The sequence below is a fragment of the Scyliorhinus torazame genome, chromosome 8, assembly GCF_047496885.1.
Source record: "Scyliorhinus torazame isolate Kashiwa2021f chromosome 8, sScyTor2.1, whole genome shotgun sequence".
Classification (NCBI taxonomy): domain Eukaryota; kingdom Metazoa; phylum Chordata; class Chondrichthyes; order Carcharhiniformes; family Scyliorhinidae; genus Scyliorhinus; species Scyliorhinus torazame.
The window spans coordinates 69466063-69488593 of NC_092714.1; the positions used below are offsets into that span (position 1 = coordinate 69466063).

The following is a 22531-nucleotide window of genomic DNA, read 5'->3' on the forward strand; positions in this document are numbered from 1 at the left end:
CGCTTTACTGAAATCCATATACACCACATCAACTGCTTTACCCTCATCCACCTGTTTGGTCACCTTCTCAAAGAACTCAATAAGGTTTGTGAGGCACGACCTACCCTTCACGAAACCGTGTTGACTATGTCTAATCAAATTATTCCTTTCCAGATGATTATACACCCTATCTCTTCTAAACCTTTCCAAGATTTTGCCCACAACAGAAGTAAGGCTCACTGGTCTATAGTTACCGGGGTTGTCTCTACTCCCCTTCTTGAACAAGGGGACAACATTTGCTATCCTCCAGTCTTCTGGCACTATTCCTGTTGACAAAGATGACTTAAAGATCAAAGCCATAGGCTCAGCAATCTCCTCCCTAGCTTCCCAGAGAATCCTAGGATAAATCCCATCCGGCCCAGGGGACTTATCTATTTTCACCCTTTCCAGAATTGTTTACACCTCCTCCTTATGAGCCTCAAGCCCTTCTAGTCTAGTATCCTGAATCTCAGTATTCTCCTCGACAACATTGTCTTTTTCCTGTGTGAAAACTGATGAAAAATATTCATTTAGCACCTCTCCTATCTTCTCGAACTCCAAGCACAATTTCCCACTACTGTCCTTGACTGGCCCGACTCTTACCCTCTTCACTCTTTTATTCCTGACATTTCTATAGAAAGCTTTAGGGTTATGCTTGAACCTACCTGCCAAAGACTTCTCAGGTCCCCTCCTGGCTCTTCGTAGCTCTCTCTTTAGGTCCTTCCTAGCTAACTTGTAACTCTCGAGCGCCCTGACTGAACCTTCATGTCTCATCTTTACATAAGCCTCCTTCTTCCTCTTGACAAGTGTTTCGACTGCCTTAGTATACCACGGTTCCCTTGCTCGACCATTTACTCCCTGCCTGACAGGTACATACTTATCAAGGACACGCAGTAGCTGTTCCTTGAACAAGCTCCACCTTTCCATTGTGCCCATCCCTGCAGTTTTCTTCTCCATCTGATGCATCTTAAGTCTTACCTCACCGCATCATAATTGCCTTTCCCCCCCGATTTAACTCTTGCCCTGCGGTATATACCTATCCCTTTCCATCACTAAAGTAAACGTAATCGAATTGTGATCACTCACCAAAGTGCTCACCTACCTCCAAATCTAACACCTGTCCTGGTTCATTACCCAGTACCAAATCCAATACGGCCTCGCCTCTCGTTGACCTATCTACATACTGTGTCAGGAAACACTCCTGCACACATTGGACAAAAACGGACCCATCTAAAGTACTCGAACTATAGCGTTTCCAGTCAATATTTGGAAAGTTAAAGTCCCCCATAACAACTACCCTGTTGCTTTCGCTCCTATCCAGTATCATCTTTGCAATCCTTTCCTCTACATCTCTGGAACTTTTCGGAGGCCTATAGAAAACCCCTGACAGCGTGATCTCTCCTTTCCTGTTTCTAACCTCAGCCCATACTACCTCAATCGACGAGTCCTCATCAAACATCCTTTCTGCCACCGTAATACTGTCCTTGACTAACAATGCCATCCCTCCCCCTCTTTTACCACCTTCCCTGAGCTTACTGAAATATCTAAACCCCGGCACTTGCAACAACCATTCCTGTCCCTGCTCTATCCATGTCTCCGAAATGGCCACAACATCGAAGTCCCAGGTACCAACCCATGCCGCAAGTTCACCCACCTTATTCCGGATGCTCCTGGCATTGAAGAAGACACACTTTAAATCACCTTCCTGCCTGCCGGTACACTCCTGCAACTTTAAAACTTTACTCATGACCTCACTACTCTCAACCTCCTGTATACTGGAGCTACATTTCAGGTTCCCAAGCCGCTGCTGAACTAGTTTAAACCCTCCCGAAGAGCATTAGCAAATTCCCCCCCGAGGATATTGGTACCCCTCTGGTCCAGGTGTAGACCATCCCGTTTGTAGAGGTCCCACCGGCCCCAGAATGAGCCCCAATTATCCAGAAATCTGAAACCCTCCTGCACCATCCCTGTAGCCACGCGTTCAACTCCTCTCTTTCCCTATTCCTCGTCTCGCTATCACGTGGCACGGGTAACAACCCAGAGTTAATAACTCTGATTGTCCTAGATCTAGGTTTCCACCTAGCTCCCTGAATTCCTGCCTTACATCCCTATCCCTTTTCCTACCTATGTCGTTGGTACCTATGTGGACGACGACTTGGGGCTGCTCCCTCTCCCCCTTAAGGATCCCGAAAACACGATCCGTAACATCACGCACCCTGGCACCTGGGAGGCAACACACCAACCGCGAGTCTCTCTCGTTCCCACAGAATCTCCTAGCTATCCCCCTAACTATGGAGTCTCCAATGACTAATGCTCTACTCCTCTCCCCTCTTCCCTTCTGAGCAACAGGGACAGACTCTGTGCCTGAGACCTGTACCCCTTGGCTCACCCCTGGTAAGTGTCCCCCCCCCCCCCCCCAACAGTATCCAAAGCGGTATACCTGTTACTAAGGGGAACGACCACAGGGGATCCCTGTACTGACTGCTTCCTCCCAGCCCCTCACACCGTCACCCATCTATCTTTATTCTTCGGAGTAACTACATCCCTGAAGCTTCTATCTATGACCACCTCTGCCTTCCGAATGATCAGAAGTTCATCCAGCTCCAGTTCCCTAACGCGGTTTCTGAGGAGTTGGAGATGGGTGCACTTCCCACAGATGAAATCAGCAGGGACACTGTCGGCGTCCCTCACCTCAAACATTCTGCAGGAGGAACATTGCACTACCTTCCCTGCCATCCCCTCTAGATTTAAAAAAAAGAAAAAGAAAGAAATAGCTTACCTGTTATTCACTCCCCTTCTCAGCAAGCACTCACTCAGCAACCTCTGCGCCCTGCACGATAACACCTGAGGGAAAATAAAAGAAAAACTACTTACCAGTCAGCAGCCAATCCCTTACCTGCAGGCTGTGGCTTCACGGTTCAACTTCTTTCTACTTCTACCTGACCTCGAGCCTTCCTCTTGATCTTTACAGCGTTTTCTTTTTGGTTAGAGGAGGGGGTAGGGAGGGAAACACTGAAAAAGTGTTTTGGGTTTAAGTGTCACTTGACAACAGCTCCTCCACAAACCACCTTCAAGTTAGGGTGACCACAACGGAGGTATGCAAATTTCCCTTGCAACAGCCAATCAGCAGCTCTGCCCTACTGCCCTCTGCTGGATGCTTGTCTTCACTCAAACGGCTAGGGTCTCTAGCTCAGGTACACCTTCAAGTTAGGGTGACCACAACGGAGGTATGCAAATTTCCCTTGCAACAGCCAATCAGCAGCTCTGCTCTACTGCCCTCTGCTGGATGTTGATGTACTTTGTCGATTATTCTTTTTGTCTACTGTGTACGTTCCCTTGGCCGCAGAAAAATACTTTACACTGTACCTCGGTACACATAACCAATCAATCTCCTCCTACTGTGTCTTTAGCAAGTTTCCGTATTGTGCTCCCTATAATCATGTTCAGCTCATTCAACTGAACTTCTACAAAGGAAATTTGTGCAACAGTATCCTTTCTGCAGGTCAGTATATCAAGGTATAGAGTATGACTGTGGAGAGAACACTTTTTGGGTGTTGTCCTGACAGTGTGCAGTTCCTGAAACATGTTATATACCTGAGAGTTATCAAGACAATTTACCATTGATTTTAGAGAATGTTAGTTTACTCAAAAGTTTGAATACTTTTTTCACATTTCTTTTAAATTGTAGAACCGCTTGCCCGTCCGGAAATCGCCTGCATTGGAAATTTCTCCGTTGTTTTTCTCCGCTGTGAACTAAATTACACTGGTTCCTATGATACTGCATGGAAGTATCAAAAATCTGATGTAATCTCAAAAGAGACCATCATGTTGTCTAATGAGAACAAGCATTTAACAATACTCAACCCCAGAAATTATACTGGAGAACTTATCTGTGTTGTGAACCAAACCGGAAACAGAAATCAGAGTGACCCTTTTCTTGTACAAAGTTGCATTGAAACAACAGGTAAGATTTTTCAAATAAAATATCTATTTGTAGAACTCCAAATCCTTGAGGGAATATAGATATTTTGCAACAATTCACAAATCATTTCCTTTTAATATAATGCCAGTGGTTTTACTACAAAGTTATGCCTATAACCATCAGCAGGTTGACTCTGTTGTTTTTCTCAGCTGCGATCTAACTGACATTGGTTCCAATAATACTGAATGGATGTATCAAAAATGTAGGATGGGAATTACCGGCTGTTCAGGCCGGTGGGAAATTTCGATCCCACTCCGGCGCACGGATTTCCCGGCAACGAGGTGTGCTGTCAATGGGAAATTCCATTGACAACGGTGGGACTGGTAGATCCCGCTGGTGGTTCGTCTCCGCTGCTGAAAAACACATGGCTGGACGGTCAATAAATCCCTCCCTTAGTCCGAAATGAGACCGTCGCCTAATGAGAACAAGTATTAAACAATATTTACCCCAGAAATTAACTGGAAAATGTATCTGTGTTGTGAACCAACCCGGCAATCAGAGTCAGGCTTGGTTCTGTTCCCTTGGATTATGTTGAGGTTGATGAACTTGTTTTAGCCTCTTTAATTTCATAATGTGTAATTCCAAGCAGTCACTTTATTTTCCTAATGTGATGTAATTCCAAGCAGTCACTGTGCACTGAAGTCATTTTCATTCGTATTCTACCCTCCACCTATTTCTCTGCCAAATGCTGATAGCTGGATCACTTCATTGGAAGTCAGACAAAATTGGCAGTTTTATCGCATTCAGAAAAGTGACTGGAGACTTCTGTTGGTTTATTTTGGATATTAGAGTCCTATTGAAACAGTGATGTATTTGGATGTGCCTACTTTCGTGTAAGAGCTCATTTGTATTCTACAGCAGTGTTTTTCAAACTTTTTTTTCCCCGGGACCCACTTTTGCCCACTGGCCAGCCTCTGGGACCCGGGCCATGGGACTTGGTCCTTATGCGCATATTGGGTGCAGACTTTAACCAGTTCCTTTGCTGTCTTCATCTTTATGAAAACGGAAAATCCAACCTCACACATGTAGGTCGTCACAATGGGCAACAGGAACAACATGGGTGTTTTACTCAGCGCTGGATACTCCTACTCCAGATTGCTGACAGCCACAAGGGCCTTTGGCGTGTTTGTAATATGTTATCTCAGAAAGGAATAAAGCATTATCCTAATAGGTAAAGCTGTGATCTAAATATGTGAGGAGTGACAAACTTAAACACTGGCATAAACCAGTTTGGCTAAATGGAATGTTTCTATGCTATCATTTCTAAGCAATAACTGCCAGAACAAGAGGTAACAATTTTAAGCCAAAGTATCACTTGCGAAGATTTCCGTTCTCGCTCCTGCATGGTTACCTCCTGGTCTCCACAAGGATCGATCAGTAGCCCCACGTGTTTCTGATGTACATGTCACCCACCTCAGCAAAATAACCTGAAGGCACAGCATTTGTTTCCACATGTACGTTGACAACACCCAACTTTACCTTTCCACCGCCTCTCTCAACTTCTCCACTGCTGCTAAGTGATCAGATTGCTTATCCAGCATCTAGTCCTGGATGAGCAGAAATTCCCCCTAATTAAATACTTGCAAGGTTGAAGCTATTATCTTCAGTCCCTGCTCAAAACTCTGTTCCCTAGCTACTGACTTCATCTGTCTCCCTGGCAGCAGTCTTGAGATTAAACTCGCCTGTTTGTAACCTTGGTTTCACATTTGACCTCAAGATGAGCTTCTGACCCCATATTTGCACCAACGCTAAGAGTATCTATTTCCACCTGTGCAACATTGCCCAACCTCACCCTTGCCTCAACCTATGGTACTGAAACTCTCATTCCTGCCTTGGCTCTCTCGAAATGGACTATCCCAATGCGCTTCTCCCACATTCTACTCTACATGAACTTGAGATCATCCAACACTTTGCTGCTTGTGTGTTGACTTGCACAAAGTCCCATTCCACTCTCATCCCTGTGCTCGCTGACCTGCATTGGCTCCCAGTTAAGTAATGTCTTGACTTTAAAATTCTCATCCTTGTTTTCAAATCACTCCTTGATCTTGCCCCTCCCATTTCCCTGTTATCTCTTCCAGCCCTTCAATTCTCCGGGATCCTTGAATGCTGGTCTCATGAATTGCCCCATCATTGTGCGCTTAAATAAATTAAACCGAGCCTCTAGTTCTTAACACTGCACATGGAACATGTCCTCCTTTATCATTAGAAAAATAAATAATTTAAAACGGTCTAATTTTTAATGGGTCAATGGGAATGTGCGAATGAGCAACGGAAAGGAAAAAAAGTATGCTCACAAGGATTTTGCCCAGTTATTCCATAAATGATGTGACATCACTTAAATCCCAGGGAAGCCTGTAAACAGTATCCGTAGAATCCTGACAGTGCAGAAGGAGGTCATTTGACCCATCGAGTCTGCACCCACCCTCTGAAAGGCCATTATATCCAGACCCATTTCTCTGCCCAATCCTTGCATCCCTGCGCATTGATCCTGGCAAATCATTGGACTGTGGGAGGAAACCGGAGCACCCAGAAGAAACCCTCGCAGACACGGGGAGAATGTGCAGACTGCACAGTCACCAAGGGGCTGGTTTAGCACACTGGGCTAAATCGCTGGCTTTGAAAGCAGACCAAGGCAGGCCAGCAGCACGGTTCAATTCCCGTACCAGCCTCCCCGAACAGGAGCCGGAATGTGGCGACTAGGGGCTTTTCACAGTAACTTCATTTGAAGCCTACTTGTGACAATAAGCGATTTTCATTTCATTTTTCATTTTAATTGAACCCGGGTCCCTGGGTGCTGTCAGACAACAGTGCACTGTGCCACCATGCCACTATTTACTGCTAAATTATAACCAAAAGTAATTTAAGTTTAATCTGATCTGAAGATTTACTTTTTAGTACTGTGACATTGAGCTTCATTGATGGTGGGAGAATTTGGTACCCCACCAAGTGCAGTGTGCACCTATTTTTCAAGGTGCAATTTAAATGGTGCAAGCAAAGGAGCTACAAGTATGCACATGCCTAATTCAAAATGAATATTTCTGGAAATCAGGTTTCAACTTTCGGGATACAGATATGGTGCTGTTTCCAGCAAAACAAACATGCTAATTTAATTGTAGCATGACGTTACTGTACATCAAGATATTTACAGTCTGCCAAAGGATACAACTGTCAAATTAGCCAACCCACTGGTCCAAAGCAAAGAATTGATTCTCTGTTTTCAAGATGAAATACCTTCCTAGTGGAAAAGAAGCTTCAATTCGAGGCAGCACAAAGCTCTTGCAAATGAACAACATAACATAGAACATACAGTGCAGAAGGAGGCCATTTGGCCCATCGAGTCTGCACCGAATAGACAGGTGGTTCTGTGGACGCAATCGAGACTCCAGGATGGTATGTTGCCTCCCTGGTGCAAGGGTCAAGGATGTCTCGGAGCGGCTGCAGGACTGGGGGGGGGGGGGGGGGGACAGCCAGCTGTCGTGGTGCACATAGGCACCAACGATATAGGTTAAAAAAACGGGACAAGGTCCTACCAGCTGAATTCAGGAGTTAGGAGTTAAACTAAAAAGTAGGACCTCAAAGGTAGTAATCTCAGGATTGCTACCAGTGCCACGAGCTAGTCACAGTAGGAATGTCAGGATAGATAGGATGAATGCATGGCTCGAGAGATGGTGCAAGAGGGAGGGATTCAAACTCCTGGGGCATTGGAACCGGTTCTGGGGAGGTGGGACCAGTACAAACCGGACGGTCTGCACCTGGGCAGGACTGGAACCGATGTCCTAGGGGGGGTGTTTGCTAGAGCTGTTGGGGAGAGTTTAAACTAATGTGGCAGGGGGATGGGAACTAATGCAGGAAGTTGGAAGGTAGTAAAACAGTGAATAGGACCAGGAATACTAAAAGGAATAAAACGGCAAGTGAAAACATTAATGGTAAGCGACGCGGCAGGTTGTTACATGAAGATATGGGTTCAATGACAAGGAAAATTAGGAGAAAGGTTAAGAGGAAATATAACTTAGGAGAGGTTACTGATCGAGGTGTTAAGATTCAGGACAGAGGTAAAAAAAAAAGTCAACATAAGTGTACTTTACCTGAATGCTCGTAGTATTCGGAATAAGGTAAATGAGTTGATGGCGCAAATCATCGCGAATGACTATGATTTAGTGGCCATTACTGAAACATGGTTAAAGGATGGTCACGACTGGGAGTTAAATATCCAAGGGTATCAAACCATTCGGAAGGACAGAGTGGATGGTAAGGGAGGTGGTGTAGCTCTGTTATTTAAGGATGACATCCGGGCAATAGTAAGGGATGACATCGGTGCTATGGAGGATAAGGTTGAATCCATTTCGGTGGAAATCAGGAATAGTAAGGCAAAAATTCACTGATAGGAGTAGTCTATAGGCCACCAAATAGTAACATTATGGTGGGGCAGGCAATAAACAAAGAAATAACTGATGCATGCAGAAATGGTACAGCAGTTATCATGGGGGATTTTAATCTACATGTCGATTGGTTTAACCAGGTCGGTCAAGGCAGCCTTAAGGAGGAGTTTACAGAATGTATCCGCGATAGTTTCCTAGAACAGTATGTAGTGGAACCTACGAGGGAAGAGTTTATAGGTAGAGCAAAGACTTTGTGGTGAAACAGTTGAGGAACAGTGGAGAACCTTCCAAGCGATTTTTCACCGTGCTCAGCAAAGGTTTATACCAACAAAAAGGAAGGACGGTAGAAAGAGGGAAAATTGACCGTGGATATCTAAGGAAATAAGGGAGAGTATCAAATTGAAGGAAAAAGTATACAAAGTAGCAAAGATTAGTGGGAGACTAGAGGACTGGGAAATCTTTAGGGGGCAACAGAAAGCTACTAAAAAGCTATAAAGAAGAGTAAGATAGATTATGAGAGTAAACTTGCTCAGAATATAAAAACAGATAGTAAAAGTTTCTATAAATATATAAAACAAAAAAGAGTGGCTAAGGTAAATATTGGCCTTTAGAGGATGAGAAGGGAGATTTAATAATGGGAGATGAGGAAATGGCTGAGGAACTGAACAGGTTTTTTGGGTCGGTCTTCACAGTGGAAGACACAAATAACATGCCAGTGACTGATGGAAATGAGGCTATGACAGGTGAGGACCTTGAGAGGATTGTTATCACCAAGGAGGTAGTGATGGGCACGCTAATGGGGCTAAAGGTATACAAGTCTCCTGGCCCTGATGGAATGTATCCCAGAGTGCTAAAAGAGATGGCTAGGGAAATTGCAAATGCACTCGTGATAATTTACCAAAATTCACTAGACTCTGGGGTGGTCCCGGCGGATTGGAAATTAGCAAACGTGACACCACTGTTTAAAAAAGGAGGTAGGCAGAAAGCGGGTAATTATAGCCCAGTGAGCTTAACTTCGGTCGTAGGGAGGATGCTGGAATCTATCATCAAGGAAGAAATAGCGAGGCATCTGGATGGAAATTGTCCCATTGGGCAGACGCAGCATGGGTTCATAAAGGGCAGGTCGTGCCTAACTAATTTAGTGGAATTTTTTGAGGACATTACCGGTGCGGTAGATAACGGGGAGCCAATGGATGTTGTACATCTGGATTTCCAGAAAGCCTTTGACAAGGTGCCACACAAAAGGTTGCTGCATAAGATAAAGATGCATGGCATTAAGGGTAAAGTAGTAGCATGGATAGAGGATTGGTTAATTAATAGAAAGCAAAGAGTGGGGATAAATGGGTGTTTCTCTGGTTGGCAATCAGTAGCTAGTGGTGTCCCTCAGGGATCAGTGTTGGGCCCACAACTGTTCACAATTTACATAGATGATTTGAAGTTGGAGACCAAGGGCAATGTGTCCAAGTTTGCAGACGACACTAAGATGAGTGGTAAAGCAAAAAGTGCAGAGGATACTGGAAGTCTGCAGAGGGATTTGGATAGGCTAAGTGAATGGGCTAGGGCCTGGCAGATGGAATACAATGTTGACAAATGTGAGGTTATCCATTTTGGTAGGAATTACAGCAAAAGGGATTATTATTTAAATGATCAAATATTAAAACATGCTGCTGTGCAGAGAGACCTGGGTGTGCTGGTGCATGAGTCGCAAAAAGTTGGTTTACAGGTGATTCAGTAGGCAAATGGAATTTTGTCCTTCATTGCTAGAGGAATGGAGTTTAAGACTAGGGAGGTTATGCTGCAATTGTATAAGGTGTTAGTCAGGCCACACCTGGAGTATTGTGTTCAGTTTTGCTCTCCTTACTTGAGAAAGGACGTACTGGCACTGAAGCGTGTGCAGAGGAGATTCACTAAGTTAATCCCAGAGCTGAAGGGGTTGGATTACGTGGAGAGGTTGAGTAGACTGGGACTGTACGTGTTGGAATTTAGAAGGATGAGGGGGGATCTTATAGAAACATATAAAATTATGAAGGGAATAGATAGGATAGATGCGGGCAGGTTGTTTCCACTGGCGGGTGAAAGCAGAACTAGGGGGCATAGCCTCAAAATAAGGGGAAGTAGATTTGGGACTGAGTTTAGGAGGAACTTCTTCACCCAAAGGGTTGTGAATCTATGGAATCCCTTGCCAGTGAAGCAGTAGAGGCTCCTTCATTAAATGTTTTTAAGATAAAGATAGATAGTTTTTTGAAGAATAAAGGGATTAAGGGTTATGGTGTTCGGGCTGGAAAGTGGAGCTGAGTCCACAAAAGATCAGCCATGATCTCATTGAATGGTGGAGCAGGCTCGAGGGGCCAGATGGCCTACTCCTGCTTCTAGTTCTTATGTTCTTATGACCCATTTAAGCCCTCACTTCCACCCTCTCCCTGTAACCCAATAACGCCTCCTAACCTTTTTGGACACTAAGGGCAATTTATCATGGCCAATCCACCTAACCTGCACGTCTTTGGACTGTGGGAGGAAACCGGAGCACCCGGAGGAAACCCACACAGACACTGGGAGAACGTGCAGACTCCGCACAGACAGTGACCCAGCAGGGAATCGAACCTGGGACCCTGGCGCTGTGAAGCCACAGTGCTAATCACTTGTGCTACCGTGCAGCCCATGAACAAGCTTATGAAAAGTCCAGAGTTTTAGAAATGGAATGTGTATAGCTACCAAGGTTCTATATCTTAACACGAATGAATACATGAGGCTGCTCCATGAATGTTCATGTAGTTTCTGATCGCAGAAATCAAATCGTTAGTGCCTGACATCCACAGTATAGCCATGATGCAGCAGTCCCTGCATTATTTCAATGTGCTGAGGGAATGAATGGATAACATTTGGAAGTCTGGGGTTATTCTTTCCACCTATGACCGATGATGCCTTATATCAGCCAAATGCATTTAATAAAATTCAGGGAAGTGAGTATTCAGTGGGATGAGAGATTTGTTTGGTAATGAGGAGGAAAACAGTCTGGAGAGTGCTGATTTACTGGCAAGGAGACCAGAGCAGATTTGTGATCAGCAACTACTTCTAGTGACAGACACACTGAGCCATTGATCTATTTTGTTTCTCCAAAATTGTCAGCCCATTGACAATCCACAGGTTCTCTCTATTTGTGCTAACGTGTGATGTTGCAATCTCGTTGTGTTCCAGCATTTGTCTGCTCTGCTTACATTATGTTCGAAACAAATTGAACTAAAATGGTGAGGTTGGAGGAAATACTGACAAAAATTCCATGTGATGTTCATTGGATACACAATTTGTGCAGTGAATCAGTAGTCGTTGCATTGAAGTTGCCTTTATCAGGTGGTGGGTTGTAGTGGACAAAGAGCAGTCTGTAGCTGACAGCATTTTGAGGGAGGGATGAGTGAGAAGATGTAGGCTGGACTCTTAATGCTGTGGTCAGGCATACACCTCATTGGGTTTACACATCAAGAGATGGGAGCTTGTATGGAAAATCATTTGCAACTAACAACAGATTGTTCACCATAAGCATATCAACCTGCTGCTGTTCCTTTTGCTGAATATTAGAAATCTGAGCAGGAATGAGCGAAATGGCCTCTTTAGCCTGCACTGCCATTCACTGAGATCATGACTGATGTTCTACCTCAGCTCCACTTCCCCGCTCTATTCCCATATCTCTACTTCCCTTTTTGCGGCTCCATGATGTGGCCTCCTGGAATGTAAAGGTGCTCAACCATCTTCAATTCTCGCTGGCTTGTATTATACACTGTTTTTAAATCTATGTAAATGAAGATTAAGTGTGTTAAAGCCTTTTACTGCATCATGGTATTCACAGTGAATAATTAAAGTACTGAAATGCAATATATGTGGAGGTCATTGTGAGTAGCAATTATATTTAAAACTGTGTATTTATGGAAGAAATGGCTGGCTTTTTACCTACCCATTGTGCTAAGTCATTAAATTTGTTTCTACAACAACAACTTACAGGCCCCCCCCCCCTCCCCAAAGTAAAGATATCCTAAGCCGCTTCACAGGAGTGTTATAAAGCAAAATTAGGCAGTCCACCACATATTGGATTATGGAAGTAGGTTTTAAGGAGTGTCTTAAAGGTGGAAAGACAGGTAGACGAGCAGAAAGGTTTAGGAAATGAATTCCAGAGCAAGGGGCCGAGGCATCTGAAGGCACCATCGCCAGCGATGGGATGATTAAATTCATGGATGCTCAAGAGGCCAGAATTAGAGTAGGGCAGAGGCTGTTTAGCACAGGGCTAAATCGCTGGCTTTGAAAGCAGACCAAGGCAGGCCAGCAGCACGGTTCGATTCCCGTACCAGCCTCCCCGAACAGGTGCCGGAATGTGGCGACGAGGGGCTTTTCACAGTAACTTCATTGAAGCCTACTTGTGACAATAAGCAATTTTCATTTCATTTCATATCTCCAGAGGGATTGTGAGACGGGAGACGCTCACAGAGATAAGGGACAGGATTCTCTGTCCCATCGCACCCGTTTTCTGGTGGGACGCACCCACGCTGGCAGCGGATCCTCCCTCCCGCCAGCAGGCTAATGGGGTTTCCCATTGTGGGCACCCGCATGCCATCAGGAAATCTGCTGCCATAAGTGCGCTGCTGAAACAGAGGACCCTGCGACAGAGAATCCAGCCCAGGATGTGCAAAGCCATTGAAGTACTTGAAAACCAGGATCATTGCAAAATTGAGTGGCGGGGTTCCTGTTAGCGATGCTGGTGGACTTGGGTGTTTAGTGTCAGGGGTGGGAGGGGGGGTGCATTGTGAGGAGTGTTTATTGTCTGATGTACGGGGTGGGGGGTGGTTAAGGCCTTCCTGATACTGCCCCCATTGAGGTTTGATCTGTGTGCTCTTGTCCAGCCCTACCCTCGAACCATGCTTTACCTTGAGACCGCACTTGGTATTAAGTCTTCAGCTACAGTTCTAGGGGGCATCAATCACCCTTTAAAGTGTCATAGACTGGGACTTCCGGGTGCGGCGATGACCAGCTGAGTCGCACGTTTCGGCAGCTCCCTGTGAAACGGACTTTTGGGCTCTTGATAGGAGCCCCAACGGCAATTTTGACGGCTAAAAACACTGTGCGGTAAACCAGAAGGGAATCCCCCCTGGATACGGATGGAAAAAGGAGAGGGAAGTGGCCAGATTGCAGTGGATCCTTTAGAACAGCGGCAAGGAAGGCAAGCAAAAACCAAGATGGCGTCGGAAGGTGGCAGTTTAACATGGGGCCCTGAACAACAAGAGTTCTTGAAATGCTGTGTGGAAGAGATCAAAAAGGAAATGAAGAAAGAGCTGTTGGCCCCGATACTACAGGCGATCGAAGGGCTAAAGGAGGAACAAAAGACCCAGGAGCGGGAGCTTCGGGTCGTGAAGGCAAAGGCAGCCGAGAATGAGGACGATATACAGGGCCTGGTGGTGAAGATGGAGACGCAGGAGGCACATCAGAAACGATGTGTGGAAAGGTTGGAGGCACTGGAAAACAACGCAAGGAGGAACAACCTGAGGATTCTTGGTCTTCCTGAAGGTGTGGAGGGAGCGGACGTCGGGGCATATGTGAGCACGATGCTGCACTCGTTAATGGGAGCGGAGGCCCCGGCAGGTCCGTTGGAGGTGGAGGGAGCATACCGAGTGATGGCGCGAGGACTGAGAGCAGGAGAAATTCCCAGAGCCATAGTGGTGAGATTCCTCCGTTTTAAGGACAGAGAAATGGTCCTTAGATGGGCGAAGAAAACTCGGAGTAGTAAATGGGAGAACGCGGTGATCCGCGTTTATCAAGACTGGAGTGCGGAGGTGGCGAGAAGGAGGGCGAGCTTTAATCGGGCCAAGGCGGTGCTTCATAAAAAGAAGATAAAATTTGGAACGCTGCAACCGGCAAGACTGTGGGTCACATATCGAGGGAGGCACCACTACTTTGAGACGGCGGATGAAGCGTGGACTTTTATTGTGGAAGAAAAACTGGAATGAGCGGGTTATTAAAAAGAACGTTCGAACAAAGTGGTGGGGCGAATGTGGGGGGCAAAGAGGGGTTTTATGTACTAATCCTGCGATGTGGTAACATTTCTGTCTCCCACAGGTGGTGATGGGGGGAGGAGGGGAGGTGGAGGAGATGGGGCGTTGGCCATTGGGGACGGGGCCAAGGGAGAAGCGCGGGCTTGGTTCCCGCGCTATGATAATCATGGCGGGAATAGAGAAGCAGGAAGGAGGGGGCGTCGCACGGTGCGAGCCGAGGTCACGGGGGGAAGCCGAGGTCAGCCAGAGTTTGCTGACTTCTGGGCGCAACATGGGGGGAGTAATTACGCTAGCGGGGGATCTAGCGGGGGGGGGTGGGAGGGGGGAATTACTGGGTTGCTGCTGCTGGGGAGAGGGGGGAGCTGGTATGGGAGAGGATGGGCGGGGGGGCACCGCTTGGGGGAGATACAGCTGCGTGGGAACCGGGTGAGGAGCTGGAAAAAGGTGATGGCTAATCGACAAGGGGGGGGGGGGTAGGAAGCCCCCCAACTCGGCTGATCACGTGGAACGTGAGAGGGCTGAACGGGCCGATAAAGAGGGCACGGGTACTTGCACACCTTAAGAAACTTAAGGCAGATGTGGTTATGTTACAGGAAACGCACCTGAAACTGATAGACCAGGTTAGGCTACGCAAAGGATGGGTGGGGCAGGTGTTCCATTCGGGGCTAGATGCGAAAAACAGGGGGGTGGCTATATTAGTGGGGAAGCGGGTAATGTTCGAGGCAAAGACTATAGTGGCGGATAACGGGGGCAGATACGTGATGGTGAGTGGCAAACTACAGGGGGAGACGGTGGTTTTGGTAAACGTATATGCCCCGAACTGGGATGATGCCAATTTTATGAGGCGGATGCTAGGACGCATTCCGGACCTAGAGATGGGAAAGCTGATAATGGGGGGAGATTTTAATACGGTGTTGGAACCAGGGCTGGATAGGTCGAAGTCCAGGACTGGAAGGAGGCCGGCAGCAGCCAAGGTACTTAAAGATTTTATGGAGCAGATGGGAGGTGTAGACCCGTGGAGATTTAGCAGACCTAGGAGTAAGGAGTTCTCGTTTTTCTCCTATGTCCATAAAGTCTACTCGCGAATAGACTTTTTTGTGCTGGGTAGGGCATTGATCCCGAAGGTGAGGGGAACGGAGTATACGGCTATAGCCATTTCGGATCACGCTCCACACTGGGTGGACTTGGAGATAGGGGAGGAAACAGGAGGGCGCCCACCCTGGAGAATGGACATGGGACTAATGGCAGATGAGGGGGTGTGTCTAAGGGTGAGGGGGTGCATTGAAAAGTACTTGGAACTCAATGATAATGGGGAGGTCCAGGTGGGAGTGGTCTGGGAGGCGTTGAAGGCGGTGGTTAGAGGGGAGCTGATATCAATAAGGGCACATAAAGGGAAGCAGGAGAGTAAGGAACGGGAGCGGTTGCTGCAAGAACATTTGAGGGTGGACAGACAATATGCGGAAGCACCGGAGGAGGGACTGTACAGGGAAAGGCAAAGGCTACATGTAGAATTTGACTTGCTGACTACGAGCACTGCAGAGGCACAATGGAGGAAGGCACAGGGTGTACAGTACGAATATGGGGAGAAGGCGAGCAGGTTGCTGGCACACCAATTGAGGAAAAGGGGAGCAGCGAGGGAAATAGGGGGAGTGAGGGATGAGGAAGGAAAGATGGAGCGGGGAGCGGAGAGAGTGAATGGAGTGTTCAAGACATTTTATAAAAAATTATATGAAGCTCAACCCCCGGATGGGAGGGAGAGAATGATGGGTTTCTTGGATCGGCTGGAATTTGCCAAGGTGGAAGAGCAGGAAAGGGTGGGACTGGGAGCACAGATCGAGGTAGAAGAAGTGGTGAAAGGAATTAGGAGCATGCAGGCGGGAAAGGCCCCGGGACCGGATGGATTCCCAGTCGAATTCTATAGAAAATATGTGGATTTGCTCGCCCCGGTACTGACGAGGACCTTTAATGAGGCAAAGGAAAGGGGACAACTGCCCCCGACTATGTCTGAAGCAACGATATCGCTTCTCTTAAAGAAGGAAAAGGACCCGCTACAATGCGGGTCCTATAGACCTATTTCCCTCCTAAATGTAGATGCCAAGGTCCTGGCCAAGGTAATGGCAATGAGAATAGAGGAATGTGTCCCGGGGGTGGTCCACGAGGACCAAACTGGGTTTGTGAAGGGGAGACAGCTGAACACGAATATACGGAGGTTGTTAGGGGTAATGATGATTGCCCCACCAGAGGGAGAAACGGAGATAGTAGTGGCGATGGATGCCGAGAAAGCATTTGATAGAGTGGAGTGGGATTATTTGTGGGAGGTGTTGAGGAGATTTGGTTTTGGAGAGGGGTATGTTAGATGGGTGCAGCTGTTGTATAGGGCCCCAGTGGCGAGCGTGGTCACGAATGGACGGGGATCTGCATATTTTCGGCTCCATAGAGGGACAAGGCAGGGATGCCCTCTGTCCCCATTATTGTTTGCACTGGCGATTGAGCCCCTGGCGATAGCGTTGAGGGGTTCCAAGAAGTGGAGGGGAGTACTTAGGGGAGGAGAAGAGCACCGGGTATCTTTGTATGCGGACGATTTGCTACTATACGTGGCGGACCCGGCGGAGGGGATGCCAGAAATAATGCGGATACTTGGGGAGTTTGGGAATTTTTCAGGGTATAAATTGAACATGGGGAAAAGTGAGTTGTTTGTGGTGCATCCAGGGGAGCAGAGTAGAGAAATAGAGGACCTACCGTTGAGGAAGGTAACAAGGGACTTTCGTTACCTGGGGATCCAGATAGCTAAGAATTGGGGCACATTGCATAGGTTAAATTCAACGCGGTTGGTGGAACAGATGGAGGAGGATTTCAAGAGATGGGATATGGTATCCCTGTCAATGGCAGGGAGGGTGCAGGCGGTTAAGATGGTGGTCCTCCCGAGATTCCTCTTTGTGTTTCAGTGCCTCCCGGTGGTGATTACGAAGGCTTTTTTTTAAAGGATTGAAAAGAGCATCATGGGTTTTGTGTGGGCCGGGAAGACCCCGAGAGTGAGGAAGGGATTCTTACAGCGTAGCAGGGATAGGGGGGGGCTGGCACTACCGAGCCTAAGTGAGTATTATTGGGCCGCTAATATTTCAATGGTGAGTAAGTGGATGGGAGAGGAGGAGGGAGCGGCGTGGAAGAGATTAGAGAGGGCGTCCTGTAGGGGGACTAGCCTACAGGCTATGGTGACAGCCCCATTGCCGTTCTCACCGAGGAACTACACCACAAGCCCGGTGGTGGTGGCTACACTGAAGATTTGGGGACAGTGGAGATGACATAGGGGAAAGACTGGAGCCTTGGGGGGGTCCCCGATACGAAACAACCATAGGTTTGCCCCGGGGGGAATGGATGGGGGATATGGAATGTGGCAAAGAGCAGGAATAACGCAACTGAAAGATCTGTTTGTGGATGGGAAGTTCGCGAGTCTGGGAGCGCTGACCGAGAAATATGGGTTGCCCCAAGGGAATGCATTCAGGTATATGCAACTGAGGGCTTTTGCGAGGCAACAGGTGAGGGAATTCCCGCAGCTCCCGACACAAGAGGTGCAGGACAGAGTGATCTCAAAGACATGGGTGGGGGATGGTAAGGTGTCAGATATATATAGGGAAATGAGGGACGAAGGGGAGACTATGGTAGATGAACTAAAAGGGAAATGGGAAGAAGAGCTGGGGGAGGAGATCGAGGAGGGGCTGTGGGCAGATGCCCTAAGCAGGGTAAACTCGTCGTCCTCGTGTGCCAGGCTAAGCCTGATTCAGTTTAAGGTATTACACGGCACATATGACTGGAGCACGGCTCAGTAAATTTTTTGGGGTGGAGGATAGGTGTGCGAGGTGCTCGAGAAGCCCAGCGAATCATACCCATATGTTTTGGTCATGCCCAGCACTACAGGGGTTTTGGATGGGGGTGACAAAGGTGCTTTCAAAAGTAGTAGGAGTCCGGGTCGAACCAAGCTGGGGGTTGGCTATATTTGGGGTTGCACAAGAGCCGGGAGTGCAGGAGGCGAGAGAGGCCGATGTTTTGGCCTTTGCGTCCCTAGTAGCCCGGCGCAGGATATTGCTAATGTGGAAAGAAGCCAAGCCCCCGGGGGTGGAGACCTGGATAAATGACATGGCGGGGTTTATAAAGCTAGAGCGGATTAAGTTCGTCCTAAGGGGGTCGGCTCAAGGGTTCACCAGGCGGTGGCAACCGTTCGTCGAATACCTCGCAGAAAGATAGACGGAATAGGAAAAAGAAGGCAGCAGCAGCAGCCCCGGATCGGGGGGGGGGGGGAAACCAGAAGGACTCTCAGGGTTGTTAATATATACTGTATAGTATGTATCGGTCGTTGCTACAGATAATTATATATTGGACTGTTAAATTATATTTTTGGAGAGTGTTACTTGTGACAAGGCAGTTGCCAATTAGGGCTAGTTTTCATTTTTGTTATTTATTATTTATTCATTTTTTGTTTATAAAATAGGTCATTGTTATTTGTGTTGTTATAATATTGTGTAAAGGATGCACAATGTACTGTGTTGGTTGACCAAAAATTTTCAATAAAATATTTAATTTAAAAAAAAGTGTCATTGACTCACAGGGAGTTGACCATGTGGCCTCTCCAGGTGAAGGGTGGGGGGAGGCGGGTGGCTGGCAGAATTAGAGGATGATTGGACTTGGATGTACAGTGCTCTTTGCCTGAGAGTAACAGTTGGAGAACGATGGGGTAAAAATCCATGTAAGTGTAGGACATGAAGCCCAGGCAGTGTCAACGATTTCCTTGGAGAGGCCTGGGAAGCAAAATGCTAACAATTGGAAGTTTAAACTCCCCGGGTAAATAACACACATGTGCACAGGTTGGGTCATGAAGCGCAGCAATTGTCTGAACGTTCACCCCTGTTGTCATCGGAAGATCTGGGCTAATAATTTATTTATGTTAATCTGACTCTTGAAAACTGATCTGAATTTTTTCTTTTTTTAGGAAATCCTCGGCATCATTTCGTATTGATAGGGGCCTTTTTCCTTGCCACTGTCCTTGCCTGGATTCTCTACCATTATTATCAAAAGAAAAAGCAAGGTAGGTATTCACCTTCTGAACCAGATGGCAGTTGGTGACAAAGCTAATCTTTTTCAAGGTTTTGTCAGGTATTGCCATTTTATATCTATCTTGTGTGTTAAAAAATGTTACATCAATGCACACTTTCTTGTCAGTGATTCCATTCTAAATTCTTGTGTTTACATTGTTAAAGGAAACGACCCATTTAAACTCCGTCACCCTGTAATTACACCTTCCCCAGCGTAGTGATGCTTTGTTTTCCCAGCTCCATGGTGGGCACAGCAGAGAAACATTGTTTCTACTGATAGTTTGTTATAGTTAAGTATGATGTGAAAATATGCGCATCATATATTCCCTTTAAAATGGGAACGGTGAGATTTGTGTTCATTGTAATTGCCAATCCCTTTGTCTTTTACAATTATTTTCCAGAAAAGCCTGGGCCAGACACTCTGAAACAGTAGGTGTGGGTGGAAATGCTAAGGATTTCTGAAAGAATTGTGGTGATTTTCAGCAATGTGTTGTTATGTATGATGTGGAGATCCCGGCGTTGGACTGGGGTGAGCACAGTAAGAAGTCTTACAACACCAGGCTAAAGTCCAACAGGTTTGTTTCGATGTCACTAGCTTTCGGAGCGCTGCTCCTTCCTCAGGTGAATGAGGAAGGAGCAGCGCTCCGAAAGCTAGTGACATTGAAACAAACCTGTTGGACTTTAACCTGGTGTTGTAAGACTTCTTACTGTTGTTATGTAATAAGGGGAAACATTACTGAGCCATAGAGGGAAACAGTGGCCCAAATTCTGATGGCTTAGCACCGCTTAATAGTGTAAAATGTTTCCAGGTTTTATTTGTGATGGATATGTCCGTTTATTACAAATCTGATTTCTTTTTCTTAGATAACAAATTCACAGCTGTACATGCATCAACAGGTAAAATCTCTCCATTTATCACCAATAATGAATATTGTTTCTGTTCTCTGTGATGTATTTTTATAACTATTTTATTTAAAAAAAACCCAGAGAGTTTCCATATATAGGCTGAGCCATCCCTCATCCAAAATTACGAAAACCGATAAATTCCAAAATTCGCCCTTTTCTTTCGTGCAACGACGTGACATCACGAGTAGGAACTCCCACAAGGCTCTGGGAAGGTTCCTGGGCGAAGCGCTAGTCCCAACCTGCCACACGTGCGCAGGTCCCAACGTATGGCACACATGCACAGTTCCCAACGCACCGCAGATTCACATTATATTCTGAAATCTGATACACACTCGGCCCCAAGCATTTCAGATAAGGGGTGCTCAACTGTAGTAGTTGGGGGTTGAAATGCTAAGGATTTCCAAAAGAATTTTGGTGCTTTTCAGCAATGTGTTGTTGAGGGATCAACTAAAATCCCGTGTACTCTACAATAATTTCTTGCAGTATAGCCATTATTGGAACATGGGGAAATAGGACATCAATCTGACTACAGTAAGGTCCCACAAACAGCTGCAAAATACCAGCTAGTCTGTTTAATGATGTCCTGGCTTGATACAATTCACACCTCTTTAACCTGGGGTTACCCCATCTCTGGATCTGTAAAGATTTAATCACCTGCTAATGCTCGCATTCCTAGCATTGTTTGGCATCTTTGAATTTGTCTATATATGTGTTTCTGGAACATACCTGTTCATTCACCTGAGGAAGGAGCAGCGCTCCGAAAGCTAGTGACATCGAAACAAACCTGTTGGACTTTAACCTGGTGTTGTAAGACTTCGTACTGTGCTCACCCCAGTCCAACGCCGGCATCTCCACATCATGTTTAATGATGGTGAATGAGGAATAAATGATGGCCAGGAAGCTAGAAGCACTGCCCTGCTCTTTGAATAGTGCCATGGGCTCTATTAAGTAGATTCTTACTTAAGAAGCTACATGAGAGAGCTATTACTGCCTTATCCAAAAAAAGATATCTAGGCCCGAGTAGAGTTGTTGATTGTTTAAGCTCGACAAATAAAAGGGATAATGCCTGTCTGAGGTCTCCTCTGCAATATTGGTTATCCATGAGTGTGTCATCCCCAACTTCATTCAGAAGAAATAGGTCTACATGCAGCTCAACAAACCGCCTGTAAAAATGTAAGTTTGTTACAGAGACTTACAAGTATGTGGAGTCAAGAGGAACAGGAGTGCTTCCCCTAACCCCAAATTGAACCCGTAGATCCTCAGCAGCACCTTCCACACAGACACAAGTGATGACAATTTATTGCTGTACAACTGTTAAATTCTAGGAGATGGTACAAACGCAATTGAGCCGATGCCTCTTCCTAAATGGCTTCTGTCTATATATGCTGTGTTTGTGTAACCTACCTCTTCCTCACCTGATGAAGGAGCTATGCTCCAAAATCACGTGATTCCAAATAAACCTGTTAGACATTTTGCATTTATGCCACTGTTCAATTGCTTTGTTTAAGAACATTAAAATGGTTGAGTTTTCCAATGATATGAACTACATTGACGTAATCTATGGATAGGCTAGCTATGGGTTTACTTAACTTGCCATTCTGACTTGGTAATGGCTTTCTGTTACTAATAGTAATAAGGATCGTATTGCAGAACTTCACTGAGCAAAGTGATGAAATTAAATGAAAATGAATGAAACAATAAAAATCGCTTATTGTCACAAGTAGGTTTCAAATGAAGTTACTGTGAAAAGCCCCTAGTCGCCACATTCCGGCACCTGTTCGGGGCGGCTGGTACGGGAATTGAACCGTGCTGCTGGCCTGCCTTGGTCTGCTTTCAAAGCCAGCGATTTAGCCCTGTGCTAAACAGCCCCAGTGAATGAATAATTCTAACAAAGATATGAAACAGCAATCCTGACAAATGTTAGAAAAAGCTAATTCTGACATTCACAATTTCCTCCAAAATGCGCCAAATGAAAATCATTGTTCAAAGGAAATGAAACACAGGAATCACACCAAAGCACTTCTTTTATTTATTGTGACATGTGTGAGTACCTTTAAGAAATGGGTGCTTATCGAATAGCTGTAGTGGGTGTACCTTTAAGAAATGGGTGTTTGTCAGATAGCTGCA

The 22531-nt window shown here is 46.2% G+C and overlaps 1 protein-coding gene across 1 annotated transcript in view; it reads left to right on the plus strand.

The window, feature by feature from the left end:
* LOC140427924 (uncharacterized) overlaps positions 1-22531 on the plus strand; it is a 56267-nt gene that overhangs the window by 10530 nt on the left and 23206 nt on the right. The window contains exons 3-5 of the mRNA XM_072513788.1: positions 3707-3982; positions 19396-19491; positions 20363-20395. Coding sequence (XP_072369889.1) covers positions 3707-3982; positions 19396-19491; positions 20363-20395 — 405 coding nt within the window. The remainder of the gene's footprint in view (positions 1-3706; positions 3983-19395; positions 19492-20362; positions 20396-22531) is intronic.